This window comes from Hyperolius riggenbachi, chromosome 6 (genome assembly GCF_040937935.1).
Source record: "Hyperolius riggenbachi isolate aHypRig1 chromosome 6, aHypRig1.pri, whole genome shotgun sequence".
NCBI lineage: Eukaryota > Metazoa > Chordata > Amphibia > Anura > Hyperoliidae > Hyperolius > Hyperolius riggenbachi.
The window spans coordinates 257520875-257544807 of record NC_090651.1 but is presented as its reverse complement, the minus strand read 5'-3'; the positions used below and the strand labels follow the sequence as shown (position 1 = coordinate 257544807).

General features: G+C 43.1%; 1 protein-coding gene across 9 annotated transcripts in view; it reads right to left on the bottom strand.

The window, feature by feature from the left end:
- The window catches only part of AGRN (agrin), an 803356-nt gene that overhangs the window by 175267 nt on the left and 604156 nt on the right, over positions 1–23933 (bottom strand). For all 9 annotated transcript variants that reach the window (XM_068240729.1, XM_068240733.1, XM_068240730.1 and 6 more), the window contains 3 exons: positions 23595–23795; positions 2319–2470; positions 204–309 (listed from right to left, as the gene is read on the bottom strand). In XM_068240729.1, coding sequence (XP_068096830.1) covers positions 204–309; positions 2319–2470; positions 23595–23795 — 459 coding nt within the window. The remainder of the gene's footprint in view (positions 1–203; positions 310–2318; positions 2471–23594; positions 23796–23933) is intronic.

Below are 23933 nucleotides of genomic sequence, written 5' to 3'. Positions count from 1 at the left end.
CTTACTGTCATTTGTCAGCTGCATGACAATAATCCAAATCCTGTAGTGATTTCCGAGCCCAGAGACTCTGCTCAGGAATTTGCAAACCTTGTAAATGGTCAGAGATCTTATCGCAGATCAGAGGAAATCACGTGGGGATAAAAGTCGTTCCCAGTAGGAAAGGGATTAGTGGGAACTGTAGTTATAATAAGCCTGTCTCTCACCTTTGCAGGGACCTTGTGCGACAACGAACATGTCCTGCCGCCTCTCGCAGCGAGTTTTCTTGAGTTCACACTCATTAGAATAAGTAGCACCATCAGAACCGCACACCTGCAGCAAAACAATGGATGAGACATTTTGTTTTTCTCACAAAAAGCCAACTTCAAGTACAGTTCTAAAGATACTCTGTGATATTTAAAGTACCCATGAACTGGGTTTTTCTCAACATACTTTTAATTCTCTTTTATATGTGGTGCTGTGACATATGTCACAGCACCATCCTCCCACTCAAGCACCCCCTGAAGTCCCCGCTTTGCTCAGCCATAATATTGGACTGAGCAGAATGTTGATTATGAGTGGGGAGGAAGTGGCAGTTCTCCTCTTCTTGGTCCTTCCTTAGGAATGTCACCTCTTGTTGTGGAGATTATGAGCTCAATCTCCACAAACCCGCACACGTTGCATCTCCCCTGTGCACTGTGTGCAGTACAGCATATCAGAACCATAAGCAGTAAGTGGAGGGGGCGTTCCTAAGGATGGCAGAGAGGAGGGGGAACTGTAACTCCCACCCCATAATCGATGTTCTGCTCAGTCCAACATTATGGCTGAGCAGAACAGGGTCTACAGGGAGTGCGAGGATGGTGCTGTGTGCCTAATAGGTGATAACATTATCTTGTGTTTAATTAATTGTAGCAAGAGAGGAATGTAAACATTCCCTGGCAGTGGTGAAACTCCTTCTACATGTGCAGATCAGACACAGCTCAAAAATAATCACTGGGTACATTACTAGCGATGAATAAAATGCGTTGATTATCGCGTATTAACGTGGAAATCCCTGAAGGCTGTTTTTTTGGTGTTGCAGTGTGATGTGCTAACGCTGGCTAGTAGTGTGAAACCGGCCAAAAGGACAACTGTAGCAAGAGGGCTATGGAGGTTGCCATATTTATTTCCTTTTAAGCAATACCAGTTACCTGGCAGTCCTGCTGATCCTCTGCCTCTAATACTTTTAGCAATAGACCCTGAACAAGCATATGCAGATCATGTTTCTGATATTAATATCAGATCTGGCAAGATTAGCTGCATATACTTGTTTTTGGTGTTATTCAGATATTACTGCAGCCAAATAGAGCAGGTGGGTTGCCAGGCAATTGGTATTGTTTAAAAGGAAAAAATAAATATGGCAGTCTTCATATTCTTCTCTTCAGTTGTCCTTCAACACTAACCTATCATGACAGAAATATAGAAGCTGTCACTGCTGACCTCCCACTTAAAACGTAACTGAAAACTGATTAAAAAAAATAAGAGTTTCACTCACCTGGGGCTTCTGCCAGCCCCCTGCAGCTGACCTGCTTCAACGCAGCCACTCACTTTCACTTTGCGCAGTTCGAGGGGGAACTGCACCTACGTAGCCCTGGCTGCACGTCTCCTCGTTCAATTTTCCATAGCCACACGCGTACTGCACAGACGCAGTAGAGATTTTCTTGTACTACACTTGCACAGGGCGCTCCTGGCTACAGGAAGGCGTACTAGGATCCGCATGGCCAGGGCACAATGGAGGTCGACTTAGAAGTCGACCTGCATTACGGAAAAAAAATTAACTGCGGCGGGGGAACCGAGGATTGGTCCAGGACTGCGAGGGTCGGCTGCAGGGGGCTGGCAGAAGCCCCAGGTAAGTAAAACTCTTATATTTTAATCAGTTTTCAGTTCCGCTTTAAAAATGATAGTTTTCCCGGTCATCCTTTGGCAATAATATAAGTTAATCACTCACCTGGAAGAAGCAAGTCTAATCTTCTTACTCTTGGGTGAGCCACACATAATATGTAATAACCAAAGAGTCAGTTTTACAGCCACACAACTTTCATTTTCAGAAGGAGGTCAGCAATGGCAGCTACAAGCTTACATGATTGAAATTATCAGCACATTAAGTCAATGTTATCTATAGTGCATGAACTTTACATGCATGGGAAATAGTAGGATTTTTACTCCTTAACATCCACTAAAAATGGCAGTATCAGTTTGGGGTGTATTAACCCTTTGAACACACTATCCGAAGTGGATGAATATACTTAAATGCCACAATACGTTGGCTTATTGTCAGGCATATGATAATGTTTATTCATTACCTGGTTGCGCAGCACAGCATGGCAGGTGAAATCACAGATACAGCGATCATCCTCTGCATCTTCATCCCATGAGCCACCGTAGCGTCTGCAGCGATCTTGTTCACATTCACTATCCTCTCCAGACCCTGAGCCGGCAATACCTGAACCACAATCTGCAAAACACAAAAAAGGGCAAGATGTTTATTCTTCCAACCAGAATATAGCAAAGATTTCTAAAAGGTTACTGAATTAAAGATTATGCTGCTGCATGTATTCATTTACAGCAACAATTCATTTTTCAAATCCCGGACATCTTATATGATTATTAATAATCATAATTAAAACATTTAACTGTGGGTGCTACATATGACTACAGTCACATAACTGCTAATTTATGTGACTGCAGGAGTGTTCAGTGGAAGCCCAGCCATGACTCCTTACCATGTCCTCCTAATTGGCATTTGTGGTCAATGGAAGACCAGCTATGACTCCCTACCATGTCCTCCTGATTGGCATTTGTGGTCAATGGAAGACCAGCTATGACTCCCTACCATGTCCTCCTGATTGGCATTTGTGGTCAATGGAAGACCAACCATGGCTCCCTACCATGTCCTCCTGATTGGCAGAGGTGGTCAGTGGAAGTCCAGCTGTGACTCTGTATTATGTCCTTCTGATTGGCAGAAATAGTCAGTGTAAACCCAGCCATGACTCTGTACCACATCCTCCTGATTGGCAGGGGTGGTTAGTGGAAGCCCAGCTGTGACTCCTCACCACGTCCACCTGATTAGCAGAGGTGGTCAGTGGAAGCCCAGCCATGACTCCCTACCATTTCCTCCTGAATGGCAGGGGTGGTCAGTGGAAGCCCAGCTGTGACTCCTCACCATGTCTACCTGATTAGCAGAGGTGGTCAGTGGAAGCCCAGCTGTGACTCCTCACCATGTCCACCTGATTAGCAGAGGTGGTAAGTGGAAGCCCAGCCATGACTCCCTACAACTTCCTCCTGATTGGCAGAGGTGGTCATTAGAAGTCCAGCCATGACTCCCTACCTTGTCCTCCTCATTGGCAGGGGTGGTCAGAAGAAGCCCAGCCATGACTCTCCTTCCAGAAGTTAACATTATTCCAAAGTTTTTCCTTTAGGTCATGGCTAACATGGAACACAACACTACTGATAGACCTTTACTAATAAAGCAACGACAAGCAAGAGTGGACAGCCACCATTTGTGGGACAAATGTAAGCGAGCTCAGCTTACACCATTCATTACTCAAAATAAATGCTACGGATGACTAACAATTCGAATGACACGCTTATAAAGGCTGACTGATGTGTGGGAATGTACAGTTGGCTACAAAACTCTTTCCTGACTCCGTTAACTTAAAAAGTAAAAGCTTATTTTGTAACATTAATTCTGCCTGAGGTGCGTTAGATGTTAATTCTGCATGAGAAAGTTCTTATAAAGCTGCCAATTTTTATGACTGTCCTTCTAGCGAAAAAAGACAGAATTACAAAACGTGAATATAAATTTCTATGTACTGATTCACCAGCAGCAGATCTGGTAGCTGGAGAAAAAGCGGCCTGATGAGAAAGTAACACTGCAATTTGATAAAAAAAGGAACCCATTTGTCTTAGTACAAATAGGTGGCAATTAGCAATTTGAAAATTAGTGGTTGATTTGTTAATCCATCCACCCACCCACCCCACTAGACTTGAGTTGTACTGCCTGCGAGCTCTTCAGAATACACTGTGTAAGCGGAGAGCTAAAAATAACCAGGATGGAACGATGTGCTGGAGGTACAAGCCTGTTCAGACACAGCGTGTTCAGAATAGGTTATAGCAGCCCATACACTCAGCCGATTTTCTGGCCGACCGATCGATCCCGATCGATCGATCGATCAATCGATTGCAAATCGGTTGGCCAATCGACCGATCGACGGCCGATTTCGATCGATTTCGATGGATTTCCATCGAACTTGCAGGGTAGAAAATTTAGGTCGATCTGATGAGATTGCTTATCAGTTTGCATTGGCCTTAATGGAAATCTGATGGCAAAAAAATGCCATCAGATCGAATTTCAATAGATTTCAAACTGAAATCTATTGGAATTCTATCCTGGTAAAAAATGTTCTAAAAACGCATCAGATAGATCATCAGATGCATTTCTTATCTATCTGTTGCCAATCTGACGAGTGTATGGGCACCTTAACTCAAGCTGTAAAATCACTGAATGAATATGAGCTGCTGTAGTGACCAATCAAAGCTCTCTTCAGAGGCCGCATGCTCTCACACAACCTTTAATTATACATAAACAGGTGCATTCAAGCACCCAGCCATCAAAATGAGCAGCTAAGACCTGTCATGGCTGCTCTTTACATAATCCTCCGCTCTGTTATTGTTATTCCCTGGCTCATTTTAAAAAACTTTTCTTCCTGAGCTGCATTACAGAAGTTTCAGCGGCAGAGAAACCTGTCGGTGGAATGGGTGAAAGTCATCCGAAGTCAATAGGTTGCCGCATAATTGTGTCCTCTTATGGGAAGCACTGTATTATTACACAGCTGTCAGAGCGGCGCTCGCATTCACATGGAAATCACAAAGAAGGAAGGAGAACTTTTCAGTGGATGGTTTATAAGAGTAGCACACAATAGTTTAAGTGGTGCTGGTAAGAGTTTTTCTTTTTGTCGTAAATACGAAAGCCAGCAACTGCCTCGACTGACACCTTCTACACAAAGCCAACGGCAGTCGAACAGATCCACACACATACACAACTACTGATAATGTCACACAGAGAACATCTCGGTATAGGAACTGCAAGATTCAGTTTAGAAACAGTCAAACATCTAATCTCTTCATATCAGTCAGCATTTTTGAGTTTTGCTGATCACAAGCAATCAGCAAAGAACCGCAGTACAAGTAATACTACGGGATTACTCACATTGCGGTGATTGTGTCATGATTGCGATATCTCACCGATCGCAATCGCCCTGCATGCAGCATTTTCACTGGCAATCGTGGAAAAATCGCAAAAAAATCTCAATGCTAATCGCGTTCTGCAGTTTAGAGTATGAACAGGGCGTAAAACTAAAAACTTTCATTTCCCAGTGTTTTGAAAATGTTTGGAAAACGCAAGTGATCAGAACAGCTCTCTTGGTGTGAAACAGCCTTTATTTTTGAAGCACTTTGACATTATTTGATAAGAACATTCCTAATTGCTAAAAGATCCAGTGTAATTGTCAATTCATTTTAAATGCTGTTTTAAGAGATATTTGTCTCTTTGTTGGTTTTATACACAGAAATTCTGACCCATTAAACAATTTGCTGGGAAGCCCTTTATTTCTTGTCATACCGTTGCTAGATTTGCATACTTTCACATTATGCTTATTATTTAGACCCACCCACAATTTCTCAAAACTACATCCACCTTTTGTTGCGCACCACCCAATTTCCACTTCATTATGGCTTAGCAGAGTTGGTCAGTGAGACGCTACTAATGCCGATTTGCTTGCTTTTCTACTGCTCAGAGCTGCCCCAGGTACCTTGGGATCCTAGCAAAACCCCTGTCGGATTGTATAGCGTAGGCGGCAGAGGGCTGGGGGCTGCATGGCAAAATGTGCACACAGGGCCTCTTGTGACCAAAGGTCAGCCTTGATCACATCTAGACACAATTAAAAAAAACTTTTAAGAATGATCAATTAATTGTGATCATCATCCTGCGAATCCTTTTGTGGTATATTTTCTGAAGTGGTCAGTTCCACCAAAAGCAATTTTTAAACTAGAGAGACTGCTAGACTGAGTGGCCCTTTGTCATCTTCTATCCCTACAGCAACATTTCGGTAGGACGATCTACAGTTTGGCTTTATTCCTATCCACTGTGTAGCATTGTTGTTTCCTTCCACCTATAAATGCTCCATTCCACCTGCCATGTTCTCCTGGTAATAGAGAAAGCAATACAATGGACAGAAATTGGCCCACTTATAATGAATGTGACAGATGGTAAATGAAGCACAGACACCTCACTGTAGAGTGCCCAAGGGACATCCAGTACAACTGCATACACATTGCTTGACTTTTGAACATCCAAAGCACGATCCGACAACCATAATGACAGATGCAGACATGTCTTTGCTTGGCTGTTTGACATGTTTATATCTAAGTAGAGAATGGGGATGAGAATGAGAAAGGATCTCTTGGTGTAGGTGCATATTTGTCTTTCACAGCTCTAACGCTGTATCTTTTGGTGCTTGAACAGTAAGTGCATCACAGTGTAAAGTACTATCACCAAAAACCAAACCACAATTACTCTAATGGTGCACACTAATGATACAATCTTTAGTAAAAGGGAGACTTACATAGAAATGGTAAGATTAGACAAAAAAGATTGGGTAGAGGGCACCATTATTGTTCTCTCCCATCCATTTTAAAATCATAATTGCCCTCCATATCCTACCAGTCATCTATCCCCCCCCCCCCCCCTCAATGTATGTAAACTCCCTAATGACTAAGGCCTGGGACCCACTAGAGCACTTTTGTGGGTTTTTGGAGCTCAGACAATTGCTGGTGCTTTACTAATGTAAATCTATGGTGTTTAGCTCACTAGAAGGATTAGGGCTATTTAAAATAGGACATGCAACATTTTGTTAGCATTTGGATCCAATATAATACCTAAATTGCTAGAAACCACACCTGAAATAGCTTACAAAAAGGCACTAGCGTGTGCAATAGCGCTTTGTGATTTGCAGTGGGTCCCTGGCCTATTGGTTCTTCATACACAAATGCAAAATGCTAGCAATATTACCCCCTTCCCCTCCCCCCCCCCCCCCCCCCCACACACACACCTCTCTAACTGCAATCATTAAATAAGCATCCAAGAATCTCCCCTATTGAGGAAGTCCTTTGCATAACTCCCTGCTGTTGAAATCACTTGAAACCAGTGCCAAACCCACCATGGTTTTTACACTGCTGTGTAATCTCAAATCTGTGGCCTCAGCAAACAGAGATCTAGCCATGGCACTTTATTACCCCATTGAAGGGAATGGACAGACTAACCTGGCGCCAACTCCAACTAGTTCAACCTCTTTGTGCAGAGGACTGCAATAGTGATTGGCTGGGAAAGACTCACCATAAATCATTAATCCCATGTGGGGGTCTGCCCCACCGCTCTGGCAAAGCACCTAATAGTACAGACCACAAACAGCCAGATAAGGTGGCAATCATTTCCTGTCTGCATAGAGCTTCAGACGGCTTAACTTTTCGGCTTCTATCAAAAATGGAACTATTTGATGTGGATAGGATGATCCTTTTACACCAACACCAGTTATCACAAGGCAAAAGCAAGAGATGATGATAAAAGTCATTCTTTCAAGCCTACACAATTCCAGCAGCCTCATCTCTTCTGCACCCCCACCACGACTTCCACACTGCGTCCCTGCTTCCATCCCTGCCTCATCCAAGCCATGCTGTGTTAATGAACTCATGGTAATTACACTTAGGCTGAATACGAGACGGGATATTAAAGGCTGTGCTCATAACCGATCGCCCAAATGCCGGAATCACCCCTCGAGCGTTGCTAGGAGACCAGTCAAATATACCCTTATTATCTGGCAGTGTGCAGCTCTCCGGAGGAACACAAGAGATACAGGACAGAAATGTTCATCCTCAGCGCTTTCTATGCGCCATCTAATACAACAAGGGGATTAAAGCAGAAGAACTGCTGCTCCGTCACCCAGTGGTGGCTCTGAGAACGAGCGTCAACGCGAGATGTTTGCTTTCTGGAGTAGCCTGAAAAAAACAGGATATACAAAGATTTTCTATTTATATTCCTTAATCGAAAATGAGTTTTCTAATCCAGCAAGATACATCTAAATGTAGTGGATTAGTCATTCAGCTGCTTGCCAGCCGAGTAAAGAGACAGTTTGACTAAAAACACCGCTGAGTGAATATAAATAACACGGAGGGGTGTTTAAACTAGAATTTGTGGGCAAGCAAATTTTATATTGCACTGGTAATACATTTCTGTGTAACAAAAACTGAGCTTACGGTGAGAAAAACATACAGCCACAGATTACTGGCAATGAAAGATGCACATCAAAATGAACAGCAGTTTCATAAAGACTGCAGGAGCAGAAAGAAAATTTGGGGAAAGGCCACACCAGTGGCATAGCTAAGGAGCTGTGGGCCCCAGTGCACGTTTTACAATGGGGCCCCCCAAGCACTCTATACATAACAATGGACACGGTGCACCAAAACCTGCCAAGGGCAACCACAGTGTCAGGGGTGCAAGAAGGGGATGGGGAACAGTGTGTTAATGATCATTACTATTCAAAACATCTATAGAATCAATAATTACCAGCCAGGGCCGGTTTAAGCAACAATGGGGCCCCAGGGCAAAATAAACCTGGGGCCCCCCCCCCCAACATATACACCGGAACAAAAATCGGCATTAGGGGACCTTTTTTGCAGCTGGTATAGTCAGGGTGTGAAGTCCCAATCGGTCAGAGCTCCACATTCTGGCTATCCCAGCCTGCATGGGGTACAAGGGGTTAAAAAGTTTCAGGACAGGGGACCCCACATAATTTTTTTTTAAAGAAAATTCCCACACTCTAAACATAAAAAAAAATTGGGAAAATAGGAAAAAATGCCAGGGATCTTCATACAGCCATATTGCGGCTGTATAGCGATCCCTGGCCAAAGCGCTGCGGCTGCGTATAGACCCCCTGGAAACCCTGTCAGGAAATTTATTGCGCTTTCGTTTGATGCATGTAAAATTACACTACCGTAAGGGCCCTTTTCCACCAGCGCGTTTGCGCTGGCTGAATCGCAAAGTCGCAAACCGCTAGCGATTTTACAATCGCTACGGTTTGCTTTTTAACATAGGAATCGCGGTAGGTCATTTCCACTACCGCGATTTGTTTTTTACCCGAACGCGAAGCGGAGCGATATTTGCCGCGATTTTGCTATGCAGTGCATCGCAAAACGTCGGGGAATCGCCGGTTTTGCGACTGCAGGTGGAAAAGGGCCCTTAGGTTTGCTACTAAAAGTTACATTTACCGCATTTAAAACTATACTTTTTTCCTTCTAAACTTTCAAATCGATTTTCTCAAAAACTATAAGGTCTTTTTGAACAATTGTTTTTTCCTCTTATTCCTAATGATCTCCTTAACATATCCTGCAAATTTAGGATTTCTAGCATTTAAGGTGGATTTGCTATTAACCATTAAAGTCGGCAGGTTTTTAAATGTGTTTTTTTTTCCCTTTGAAACTTTAAAATCGATTTTCTCAAAAACTATAAGGCCGATTTGATAATTTTTTTTTTCCTCTTGTAGCCACTGGGTGCCCCTACAAGCTCCGGGGCCCTGGGGCAGCTGTCTCCTTTGTCTTAATGGTAGCGCTGGCCCTGTTACCAGCACAGGACCAATAGAGAGCCAATACTGTTGAGGCAGGGCCCTTCTAGCCCGAGGGCCCTGTGTGGTCGGAACCTCTGCATTCCCTATTGCTACGCCACTGTGCCACACTTGTGTATGCATAAAACACTGGTGGCTTTACGTGGATAATTTTTCGAATTCTGTGCGCGGTTTTGATTTTATGCCGCAGCGAATATTTGTTGTCTTGGCATGTGTTGCAGTCCCTCTTCTGCCTGCCTTTCTCTCCTCGCACCAATCTCCTATTGGTGATCTTTAACCATCACATATAGGCATAGTTTGTGGGAGATGTAAAAAGGTTCTGCCAGCAGAATGAGAAGGATGGTATAACAGGCACAGCATTGTGTGCTGAGAAAGGAATTTATGACGACACCTGCTTCCTTATGCCATTCTGCATGGGGGAAATGGAATTATTGCTATGAAGGCAGGCAAAGTGTCATGGTAACCACACTGACTGTGGGCAAGCAGAGCCATGGTGTCTATAAACTTATGGGAAAGCGGGATTATGGTGGCCACAGCTGTTATATGACCAATGGCAGATGAACCCCAGGCCGTGGCAATTCTCATAGAATGGAGAAAATATGGGAGGGGCCTCTTCCACATTTGGCTGATTAGTAGTAGGCCTCTCTGAAGTGTGCCAATTTACTTATTTTATTTTTTTAACAAAAGAGTGTTTTCCCTTCAATGTGATGATTGACGACAAAAAAATAAGCCCAGGAGCACAACCTGCTGAGAATAAGGGTTGCATATTGCTGTAGTAAAATATTGGTATTTTTTTACTGATAGTTTAGTATTGCCATTTGCACTGAAATCTTAGAATATCTATACATTTTCTGATATTATACTTTCAGGATTTTAGGCGCCGAAATTTCCTAGACACCCTTTTTTGTATGCATGCCTGTTTCATGGAGGTTGCCACCACTGAATTGAACAGCTATTGCAGCTCCAGAACATTGAAGTGACTGCCTGAAACTAGAATGTAACTCCTGAATCCAACAGTGGCAGCTTCTATCAGACAGCTATTTAGACTGAGGGTTAGTTCTCACTTGGCGCTTGCTGCCGCTTGCGGTCCGCGATCGCGTTTCAGCTAGTAAAATCCCGCAATTCAATGCAATTTACGCTTGTGATTCCCTTTCATTAGAACAAGAATCACAGTACAATTGCCCCAAAGACGCTGCATCATGCAGCACGTTTGTGATTAATCAAAATTGCAAATGCTGCAGTGTGAAAGTATCCACTGAAAAAGCGCTAAGTATGAACTGGAAGTGGGACAAGGCTTTTGACTGTAGGTACTTCTAAAGGTCTTCCTATTATGGGCTTGATTCACTAAGACAAATAGCATGCCTTATCAAAGTTAACACACCTTATCAGAGTTAACATCCCTTATCAGAGTAGCATAGCGCGCGCTACAAATGTATGCCTGCTAATTGGCAGTGACGAGAGCTCCACTCGTCCTGCCCTGAACCCCTGCGGGTCCAATCACTTTAACCACTTGAGGACCACAGTATTAAACCATCCTAAACACCAGGCCATTTTTCAATAAATTGGCCACTGCAGCTTTAAGGGCTCGCTGCAGGGCCGCACAAGTCAGCACACAAGTGATTCCCTACCCCCCTTTTCTCCCCATCAACAGAGCTTTCTGTTGGTGGGGTCTGATCGCCCTCCCAATGTTTATTTATTTCTTTTTTTGTAAATATTTATTTATTTTTTTTTACTAATAAATGTCCTATTTTTTTTTCTCCTAGTCCCTCCCTCCCACCGCCAGCCAATCACTGTGATTGGCCGTCATAGGATTCAGCCTATGACAGCGGATCACCTCCTAGCCCACAGAGGGGACAACCGTGTCACACGGCTGTCCCCCGTACAGTGCTGCCGTGGATCGCAGCGCTGCCGTGGATCGCAGCGCTTTACAAGCTAGACGGCGTTTTCGCCGTCTAACAGTCTCCTAGCGGCTGGGAGGCTGTAGGTGGAGAAGAGCTCTGCCTCCCAAGCGGAGATGCGCACACATTAGCGCGTGCAATCTCCTGAAAAACAGTCCCCAAGGATCTTACGCTAATCGCCCTTAGGCGGTCCTGGGGCTGCCGCCGTGTCCAGGCCCATCGGCAAGAAGTTAAAGGACATTATCCCCACACTTTGATTGGCCCAATAGGCTGCCTGTCACTTGACTGGCAGCCTATTGGGACAATCAAAGTGCGGGGATAATGTCCTTTAAAGTGATTGGACCCGCAGAGGATCAGGGCAGGACGAGTGGATCTCTCGTCATTGCCAATAAGCAGGCATACGTTCGTAGTACTCGTTATGCTACTCTGATAAGGCGTGTTAACTCTGATAAGGCATGTTATTTGTCTTAGTGTATCAAGCCCTATGTGCGTTGCACAATAACACAATGCATATTGACACATGTAAATGCCCTACCCATATTGTTCTATAGGTGGGGTCATATATTCACCTTAAAATGGATTCTGTCTTCCCGATGTAGAGCATGCTGCACTTTTCTGGACAAAGCACACACACTTCTGAATTTACCACCCTTATTATTTTACCACATGTGCTATAACTGGCGCATTACTTATTCCAATAAGTGTGTGCTATAACGCGTGCGCATAACAACGTGTCTCATGTGAGCGTAGCCCTCAGCCTGACAGCTTCTCATCAAGATATAATTTGCCTTGATTTTATCATTAGAGAAACAAAATCATATAATATCGGTTCTGCATTTGTTATCAAGCTGGTGCAGCTTGAGTAGCTTAAGTGGAAAATGTTCTGTGAAAAGAAAATGCTTAAAAATGCAGCGAGCAGTTGGACAGGAGCCAAACGCCACAGAGAGCACTGTTTATACAGTCTTTGGAAAGCCAGTGTCTAAACTCTCACATAGGTTTTAAAAGCCATCAATCTTCCCTAATGTGCAACTAATCACCCTTAATAACCCTCAATCACTTGAAGACATAACTGCTGCTCAGAACTGGTGGGCCTGGGAACAGTTGCCATTGCCACTTGGTGATGGGCACAAGCAGCAGAGGAAGAAGTCTTACCGTTATCTCTGGAGACAAGGACAGAGCCTGGCAATGATAGAAAATCATCCGTTTCCATAATACTAACAAGATTCAGCGCCCTTGCTAGTGATTCATACACAGGTGCTGCTTAACAGGTGCAGAGTAAACAACAGCTGCCAGAAGCCTCTCCAGCCTGCATGCACCTTCCTGTGCCAAACAAGTGCATTATAAATGGCTTGTTGGGCAGGACAGAGCTGTGTTGCGTCACTATTTAAAAACCGGATCCTGCATATTAATAGAATTCCGTTATCTTCACACAGACAGGCCCATTCATGAAAGCAGTATGAGAAGAAATGTATAAAGTGCAGCAAGCCATAGAGAAATTAACTTTCACTGATCTGCACAGTTCAAACTGAGAATATATTGAAGGAATACATAATCACAAGGTTACATTTGGTGAAAAAGTAAGTACTAAATCCCATTCTTTCCTTTGGAATTCATAGGCTGATGGATAGCTTCAATGGCCAAGGGGGGGACACAGGGAGATTGACTTCCGCAAATACTAAATACATACACATAACGTACAATTTTTCCATAGTAAGATGTACTATAAGTTATATTTTTTCTATGTTGCTGTCATAGAAAGTAGTAAAAATCTGACAAACCTGACTGGTTTTGGACTAGTCCATCTCCTTATGGAGGAGTCTCAAGATTTTCTTATCCCCCATTTTCTTATCGACCCACTTCCACTAGCGATAGGATGTGATCATCGCATTACGCCGCAGGTATTTCGAGTCTACTTCTGGAAGTCCGGTTGCGGCTATCTTTTATTCCCAAAGACAATCGGATAGCATGCTGCAGCATGCATCCGATCCTTTTTCTGGGTCGCACCGCATCGAATTGCAAAATTAGCAAGCAATGGAAACTGCTCCATTGACTTGCATTGGTGACAAGTGCCAAAGGAAAAAAAGTAATTTAGAGAGCATTTTACATAGGGGCAAACGTATTTGTTATCATTTTTTTTTACATGCAATTTGAAAATTTACCAGGCATAAGACTGCAAATTCCTATTGACAGAGCGTTGCTGTTTCATCAATGTTTACATTTTACACTAGTGGTGTAAAAAAAAATCTCATGAATTCTCTCCTAAAGGTACATACACACGTCCAACTTTTTTGACAACTTTGACAAGTTGGATGTGAGTACGTGTTGTCGAGCGACTGATAACAGCCGGTTTGCCCGATCCACTTGGCGGATCCGTTATAACAACTGTCATTCAAACGACTGTTAGGTCCATACATGTGTACAAACGACTTCTAGTCGTTTGTTCAACTAAAAGACGTTCAAACATACAGTTGTTTGATCAGTCGTTTAATCTAGTCCATTGTTCTATCCAGTCCATTGTCCATTATCAAGTTGGTTAAACGACATGTAAATTAGGTAAATTAGCATATCAGCTGCTTTGTCATTTAGAATGTACGTGACATTTGAACAACTTGTTGTTTGCACTTCAAGTTGATCAAATGAACAGGCGTAAAGTTGGACGTGTGTACGCACCTTTACTTATCTCTCAACTTATCTATAAAATACATTTTCAGTACTTTCTAAGCAAGGGAAACACTCAAAATAAATTGTTCCTATCTTTACTTAATTGTTTCCATTCTTGTCATTTTTCCATTGTTACCTGTTTAGAAGGTTTTATGCGGAGAAGGTGGAATAATTTGTGAGATACTGTAAGTTTTGTGAATCAACTCCATTGTGTGCTACAGTATATAGCTATGTATTATCTGCAAGGCCCCTTGTAATAATATGAATAACTCTAAGTAATGCCAGTAAGTAATCAGCTTTATAAACAGTTTTGTATTACTAATTTGATCCTTGTAAGCTTGAATTGTCCACTGTTCTTCATCAAGAATGCTCAAACTGCTTCCATATGGTAACTGCAGATACATGTCAAATTATTTCTATGTAAACATTCCTGTATAATAGATATATAACAAATCATGTATTTTAGACTGTGGAGAATTATAGACTGATTCTGATGGCATCAGATTATTTATAGAGTGTATAGGAAAATACTTCAGAAGTGTGAACGGATCAAACTAAACTGATTTGGAAGTTATTTTTTTAAAGTTCATAATGTAACTGAGCTGCATTAGAACCAAACAGCTTTCTGCTGAAATCTGATGCAGTATTGGGTGGTGCACAGTTTTACTCAAGTACAGTAACTAATTGGTATCAGTCAGCTAGCAATCATTTATCTGATCTGAAGGGTACCTGAATCTGAAGGGTACCTGAAACTATCTGATAGTTCATGGTAGCTTTAAAACACCCTGTAAGCCTACACAGGGCCGGTTTAAGCAACAATGGGGTCCCAGGGCAAAATAAACCTGGGGGGCCCCCCCAACAGATACCCCGGAACAAAAATCGGCATTAAGGGACCTTTTTTGCAGCTGATATAGTCAGGGTGTGAAGCCCCAATCGGTCGGAGCTCCACATTCTGGCTACCCCAGCCTGCATAGGGGACAAGGGGTTAAAAATTAAATTAATTAAAAAAAAAAAAATTCCCACACTGTAAACATAATTTTTTTTTTTGTGGGGGGGGGGGGGGGGGGGGGGGGGGGGGAATAGGAAAAAATGCAAGGGATCTTCATACAGCCATATTGCGGCTGTATAGCGATCCCTGGCCAAAGCGCTGTGGCTGCGTATGGACCCCTGGAAACCCTGTCAGAAAATGTATTGCTCTTTCTTTTGATACATGTAAAATTACACTACCGTTAGGTTTGCTACTGAAGGTGACTTTTACCGCATTTAAAAGTATACCTTTTTCCTTCGAAACTTTAAAATCGATTTTCTCAAAAACTATAAGGTCTTTTTGAAAAATCGTTTTTCCTCTTTTTCCCAATGATCTCTTTAACATATCCTGAAAATTTAGGGTTTCTAGCATTTAAGGTGGATTTGCTATTAACCATTAAAGTCGGCAGGTTTTTAAATGTGTATTTTTTTTTCCTTTGAAACTTTAAAATCGATTTTCTCAAAAACTATAAGGTCGATTTAAAAATTTTTTTCCTCTTGTAGCCACTGGGGGCCCCTACAGGCTCTGGGGCCCTGGGGCAGTTGCCTCCTTTGCCTCTATGGTAGCGCCGGCCCTGAGCCTACATACACACTACAAATCACTGACACCTGGCAGGGATTGGGATTCTATCCCTCCGGTGACATTTTGCCTGATGCTGTACAGCCATGTCATTAACCTGCATGCTAGTGACGTGTCTGTTGTTATGGAGATGTGTTTCTAACACCTCTATGCTGATGACACCCAAATCTACCTCCACATCCCTGATTTCTCCCCTGCAGTTTGGATAAAATCTCCACTGGCATCTCCATCTGGATGTCTGACAGATTTTTAAAACTCAACCTGGAAAAGACGGAACTCATGATCTTCCCACGTAGTTCAATTAGTCCCCTCTCCAACATCTCCATTGCTATCAACAACACGTCTATGTGCCCTGTCTCTCAAACCTGCTGCCTGGGTGTCAACACTCTCCTTCACCTCCCACGTCCAGAATGTAATGTATTCTTCAGGCCCTGTCACTTCAATCTCCGCAACATTGCCAAATTAAGCCCTACCTAACCTCCTACACTGACAAACTCCTGGTCCATTCTCTAGTCATCTCCCATCTGGACTACTGCAATGTCATCCTTTCTGGACTTCCCGAGACCAGAGACTGACCCCTCCTCTACAGCTGCCACGCTTCACAAGTCCCTTCACTGCTGGTCATACAAATCCATCCACCATACCTCCCCCTCATACATCTAGAATCTTGTTCAGAGATACTCCCAAACTGCTCACCGCTCCTTCAACACTCTACAGATGCCTAGCTCTCACATCAGTTGCTCACACCCTGAAGCTTTAGGACTTCTCCAGAGTAGTCCCTACTCTATCTCAGGCTCGCCCTTACCCTCAACTCATTCAAGCCGGTTTTAAAAGATGACTAGTGACATGTGTATATAGCTTAAAGGTGCGTACATACAACTGATTTCCTAAAACTACGGGTCGTCAGACCCGCCCGCGGGCCGGCCGTTCTGACAACAGTTCGCCCGTGTGTACAGTCTGTCAGTGGGCTGATAACACTGGTTTTGACTGATCCACTCGGTGGATCGGTCAAAACCAGCCTTCTCAGCCTGCCAACAGACTGTACACACGGGAAAACTGTCGTCAGAACGACAGACCCGTTTGAAGAAATCAGGCGTGTGTACACACCTTAAAGAGAATCTGTACTCTAAAATTCTTACAATAAAAAGCATACCATTCTATTCATTATGTTCTCCTGGGCCCCTCTGTGCAGTTTTTACCATTCCCTGCTGCAATCCTGGCTTGTAATTGCCAGTTTTAGACAGTGTTTACAAACAAAAGACATGGCATGTGATAGGCTGAGAGGAGCTCAGTCTGTGACTCATACAGAGCCTGCAGGGGGCGTGGGTGTGTATAGGTTCTGCCTATAACACACAGAGCAGCACATTCTTGCCTGAGTGCCTGAGCCCGACAAAGCCGTCAGAGGAAAGAAGATTAGATTATATAACAGAGATAATACAGCCACTGTGCAACTAGGAAAGGCTGCAGTAAGACAGACCACATTAGAACAGGTATAGGAACTTATAGGATAGAAGAAATTAGGCTGAAAATTTTGTTACAGAGTCTCTACTCGTAACAGTGAATGTGAAGAGTTGTTTTTGTTTCCCACAAGAACCAGATTCTCCTTATTACCTTCATAAACATCCAAAGAACTTATAAAGCAACAGCTTGACCAGTTACTCTGGTAACATGACCTTTTCTTCCCTCAGACAACCAGAATGGTGTACACCCAAAAACAAGGCGGCAGGAAATTTGCATGCCCAGAAAAGCTGATAGTAGAATATCAGTAAATTCTACTGTTAAAGTGGGAAAAATGATAGTAAAATATATAAAATACTAATACTAATATTTTACCACAGCCAAACCTTAGCCTATTCTCACACAGAACACTCCCACCACTAATGCCTAAACTTAACCTTCCTCCACAGCTAGCCTTAACCACCCAACCGCCACCCCTATAGCTAACCTTAACCCTCCACCCACCATGCCTAACCTTTTTTAACCATCCCCGCACCCTCCCCCATCCCCCCACCACCACGCAAAAAACAACACTTTATGGGTGCCTCCATAGGGGCCCATTGAATTATCTGTAAGAAATTTGACTGCCTGTTTTCCCCAGAATGGTCATTCCAGGTACCAGCTGTAAGGACAGACTAATCAAATTATATATCTAGACAGTAACAACAATGAACAGTACAGGAATGCGGAATAGCTTGTCCCTATGCTTGTAGCATTTACTAGCAGATTCTGGATTTTGCATTGGCCACTCCTACAAGCTCTGCAATTGTACGCAGTGCAAGCATACAATAAAAATAAACTCAAATTGACATAATTAACAGACATTTTGGTTTTAATTACTTGCATGTGAACAATTAAAAAAATTATACCTCGCTTCCTCCCTGAAGTAGCTGAGCATAATCGAGCAGTATTGATGTGTCAGCAAACGAGAAACAAAAGCAAGTCGTGGTGCAAATCCCCAATTACCAGCGCACCTGCACGTCTTCCCAACAAAAACAAATTATGGTATTAGCAGACAAATCCTTATGTCTTGATTTGGATCCCTGTGCATCTAATCATGTCAAGGAGGCAGGGAAACTGTCAGAGTAGCAAGCTGCTAACATGAAAGACAGAGGTTATTGAGAAAGATTCATAGAGCCATCCCAGCTCGCACAGCCCAAGATTGTTTTGCGCTCTGAGTGTAAAGGCTTCAGTAAATTGTACAAATGTGCATTAGGCCTTGTTTTATTTGATGAGAGCTCACTGATGCAAAACTTCAAACATACCCCAATGACTCTATTTAGTATGCAGTCTCTATATATTTTGCGTAGTTGTTTCTTTATACACAGCACTAATCACCACTGCTTACCACACTCATTTGTCAGGTAAGTCATTATATGGACAAGAAAATTGGTGTTTTGCTCAATTTAAATGTACCTGAACTCAGTTTTATTGAGAAAGTGAAAATTCTATTTCATATTAGTAATGATGAGGAGATTATTGTCTTCTAATAACTAATCAAGAATCTATGCTTTAAAATGTTCCGAAATCTGTGGAGAGTCTAGTTTGAACACAGGGGTATTCTAATCCCATTCAATGGTGAGACAAAAATTACACCCTCATCAGCACAAGATTAGTTTAGCCTAAAGCAGTACTTTGGCATAGCCTGAAGCAGTACTGTGGTAGAGCCTGAAGCAGTACTGTGGCATAGCCTGAAGCAGTACTGTGGCATAGTCTGAAGCAGTACTGTGGTATAGTCTGAAGCAGTACTGTGGCATAGCCTGAAGCAGTACTGTGGCATAGCCTGAAGCAGTACTGTGGCATGCAGATAAGTTAACTGGCTTCCCTCTAAATTGGCCCTAGACTACGATGGACATATGACTATGGTAGGGATTAGATTGTGAACTCCTCTAAAGGACAGCTAGTGACAAGACTAAATATACTGAAGAAGATGTTGGCGCCATATAAATAATAAATATTAATAATGGTGCTCCAGTTGTTGATTTTTTTTTACTATGAATATGGTTAGTATTGTCAACCAAATGCAAAGGAAATAGTGCAGTACTATTCCCAGTGAAATAAATCCTTTCCAGGTTTTGGACAAACTACTAAATCAGGTCAGGTGCCTTTCTGTAATACAGCAATGAACAGTTTTAGCAACTGAAGGACCTTGTTGGGTAATGAAAATACAGCATTTTGGACCTCTTCTATTTCACCTTCAAGAATGACCCGATGTTTAGGAGAAACTCTTGGGTATTCAAAAAGGTACCTTTCATAAGCAGATGCCAAAGATGCAGACTCTCCGTCCATGTCAGTCTTTTGGAATTTAGGCTTTAGGTTTAGATGGCAGCTCCTGCTCAGCAGCTTGGATGTCTGTTAGGGCCTATTTCCACTACACACAGATTGGATGCAGAATGGATGCAGAAAAACTGACTCCAATGAAAGCCTATGGGCCTGTTTCCACTAAACGCGATTCTTCTGATGCAGATTTTCCCATAGGCATTCATTGGAGTCAGTTTTTCGGCGTCCAATCTGCATCACTTCTGCATCCAATCTGCGTGTAGTGGAAATAAGCCCTTATACTCTACAGCACTACAGTCTAAAGCTGATGGATCGGGGAAACGATCATTCAGCGGGGATCCCCAATCCATCTGGCCGAATTTACAAGCGTCGTTGGCACTGTCATAAACGATTGATTGCATAAATGATTTATTACACGAGCATGACAAAACCCTGCGAAAGTCAATGAGGATCGTAATAATCCTCCGCGATTTAATCCAGCATGGGGGGGTCATTCAAAAATGATCGATCACCGTGGGTGGTGTACATTGTGAAACATGGTTTACCTAATTTTTGTTAAAGTATGTTGTGTGAAAAAAAACGTTAGGCATGAAAATCATTTGAAAAAATTGTGTTGTGGTGGGTATGGGCCTCTACACTGATCTGGGCAAGTATTCAAGCTGTTTGGTAGAACAGAGTCAGATAGATATAAATATATACTATAACCTACAGAGAGTAAAAATGCTTCTTAGGCTAGGTTCACAGTAGGATGTTGCGGAGCTGCATTATAAAGTCTTATACTGCAGCTTACCACAATGCTATAATAAGCCTATGGGACATTCACAGTGCGACGTTTGCGCCACATTGTAAGGTGTAGCGTTATGGTAATGCCCTGCTGCAGTGTGTTACCTCTAAATTCGCACATTACTAGGAACAGGATAGCATAGTTTTCATTGCCTGTATGCTTTACTGTACCTACTTAAAACGATGGTAAGACAGCATTAACGTGCATTACCACTTTTTTGGTGTGTTACGTTGTAATGCTGCGTTGCAACACGACTTTAACATCACAACACAACGTCCCACTGTGAACCTGGCCTAATAGTAGCACACACATGCATGCACTCATAGTATCTCCAGCATGCACTCATAGTATCTCCAGCATGCAGCTGAACCGTGGCATGCAGATGATGAGCAGGACAGCCAAGCAAGTATTGTTTAAAATGAAATAAATGTCAGCCTCCATAACCCTCTCACTTCATTCTCGCTTTATCACAGGACAGAATACAGAGAGACAGAAAGCTGCGTTGACAGACAATTAAAGTGAAATTCACAGCATCTCCGAGAAATGATTTCACTCTCCATCACATAAAATCAGCAAATAAAAGATAATTGCTGATTGATTCTGTAGGATGATTGCCCCGGTACTCTTTGCCTTATTAAATGAGTTTGCTCCACTGCATAAATTTCTGCTTGAAACTACAGCTTTGTGACGTCATACAAAGATCAACTGGAGCTAAAGAAAACATTAGGCCAAATCCCAGAGGAAGCAGCAATTTCTAGTGGGCATACCTGTCTGTCGGTGAGATCGGTGTCAACTGCTTGTAATTACTCCAATGAAGGACATGAACCACAGATTGTGTGCTCTCTCAGCCACAGCAGTATTGTAAGGGAAAACCAGAGCACAGCCAAGGGTGAATAAAAGGTGTTGCTTACAGTGTATGCTACTTATCACTAAATACACCTGTGGATGATGTAAATATGGAAGCTCCCATAATCGTCAGTCATTCTCAACCAGGGTTCCTTGAGGACTTTGCAGGGGTTCCCTGGCAGTTTTGCTTTTTATGATAAGTGGTTTCAGCTGGCAGGTTGATAACGTTTTAAAATTATGCCCCTAGCTTCTCAATGTCCTCTCCACTCATTTTCTGCCCATCCTGAATTCTAGCTTCCCTACTTGTTCATCAGTGGTACAATGGTCTTGACACAATGATACATTACAATGGTGATTAATAAAATGTGGCATGTGGGATCCCAGAACTAAGGATGTATGTACAGCAGATGAAGAGGCTCCTTATCTGTTGGTACTGCACAAGGTGTATATGGAGAAGTCTGCGATTGGGGCTGATCCTACTATATCCTTTGAGACTATAGCCTAAAGCATATTGTAGGATCAGCCCATGTTTGGCTGGAACTTCATTTTTTTGATTGAAAGGATCCATAGTTAGGAAGACTGTATCAAAGCCATCATTATTGCTGCTTGACACTCGTGACTTTACAACTTCTCGTTTATGTAGTTTTAATGCCGTCACTCGCATTAAACTTTTCAAGTGAAATATATAGCTGCATAATCTTGCATTATCCAATACTCGTGTCAGACCATATGGAGATATACTGTATATTATAGATGTTAGGAGGAATCAATGGGCTTGATTCACAAAGCAGTGCAAATTGTTAGCACGCTGGTGAAAAGCCCTTTATCACGCCTAAACTCAGTTTAGGTGTGATAAAAACAAAGTTTTGCGCGCGTAAAGTTTTATGCACCCATTAAACCCTATGCAACTTTCTACGTGCATCGGACTTTGCGCGCGTAAAACATTAATCCTGAAAACGGTGCTAACCTACTAGTGCAAAGGTTATCACGCCTAAACTACTTTAGGCGTGCTAAGTAGGTTAGCACCACTTTGTGAATCAAGCCCAATGTGTTTTTAACCCCCTTGGCGGTATGAAAAATACCGCCAGGGGGCAGCGCAGCAGGTTTTTTTAAATTTTTTTTTTTAAATCATGTAGCGAGCCCAGGGCTCGCTACATGATAGCCGCTGCTCAGCGGCATCCCCCCGCTCGCTTCGATCGCTGGAGGGCTTCCCCCGTCGCCATGGCGACGGGATGACGTCACCGACGTCGGGACGTCATTGGGACTCCGGATCCAACCCTCGGCGCTGCCTGGCACTGATTGGCCAGGCAGCGCACGGGGTCTGGGGGGGGCCGCGCGCCGCACCAGATAGCGGCGAACGGGTGCGCGGCGGCGGCGATCGGGGTGCTGGCGCAGCTAGCAAAGTGCTAGCTGCGTCCAGCAAAAAAAAAAATTATTTAAATCGGCCCAGCAGGGCCTGAGCGGCACCCTCCGGCGGCTTACCCCGTGTCACACACGGGGTTACCGCTAAGGAGGTTAATGATACATTTTAAACTTAATGTTGGTTTGTGTGACAATTTAGCATCTGATTATTTACAATCATCTATATCTTTTATACCTGTAAGAAGTATCTCTGGTTGGGCTCACTTAATCAAATATGCTCTTTCCAAATCCACCTTTATGATATCCTCTGTTATGACTATGTGGGCTATTATTCTGGATACATGAGCCCACTTGTTGTGTGCAATGTGGTGCGGTAAGGCTATATATGACCATGCAACACGGTGCAGTGCCCCCCTGGTTAGTGATGTACTCTCTTGCTGTGCAGGAAGTACGTCACTGGATTCCTGTCGGTCCGCGCATCACGCTCCCGTTGTAAACACTGCCTGCATTGGCTTGCATTACTGCATGATCTGTGCGGTAGGCGCGGTTCATGCGGTAATGCACTGCAGCCTTTGCAACAGCATTGCAGCGATTTGGATACCCTGTGACACATCGTGTCAACTGTACAAGTGGCCATAGACTTGCATCTCTCTTGCGATGATCTGCGGCAGGGAAGAGTACCTTAGAGCGACACAACACGGCCAATGTGAGAGGCGCCTTAACTAGTAACTCAATGTAACAATAACTGCAATTCAGGAAACGCAATTCAGAGAGTATTACCAGAACCCATAGCAGCAATGATAAAACAACTACTTGGATGAAATTTTAAGTTCTTCTTTGCTGGCATTCATTTTGCCCTTCAAAGTGAGACCACTGTCTGACCAGACTGAAAAGTGCCGTGGTTTTTACTTATGTTCATTCCTTCTTAATAAGAAATAACAGCAGGAAAAGAAGAAGGGAAATTGGATTACCGTCTTCACAGGACCCTGTACGAGTCACATCAATTTTCTTCTTCTGCTTGCAGGACGCAGCTTGCAGCTCACACTGGTTGTCATAAGTGACTCCATCGCTGCCACACACCGGCAGGTAGGGTTGTCTCTCACAAGGCTGGCACACACACTGGTTGTTTACACACTTAGCACCGAAGCTGCATATTGTCGTTCCACAGGTCTCTGAAAGAGGTCAATACAGGCATTACAATGAAAAATCTATTAAATATAGATACATGTCTTGCTTACTAAAATGAATAAGCAAGTTCACAGATAGACAAACAATGCAGATTTTTTTCTTTTTTGTCTAAACCTGTTACT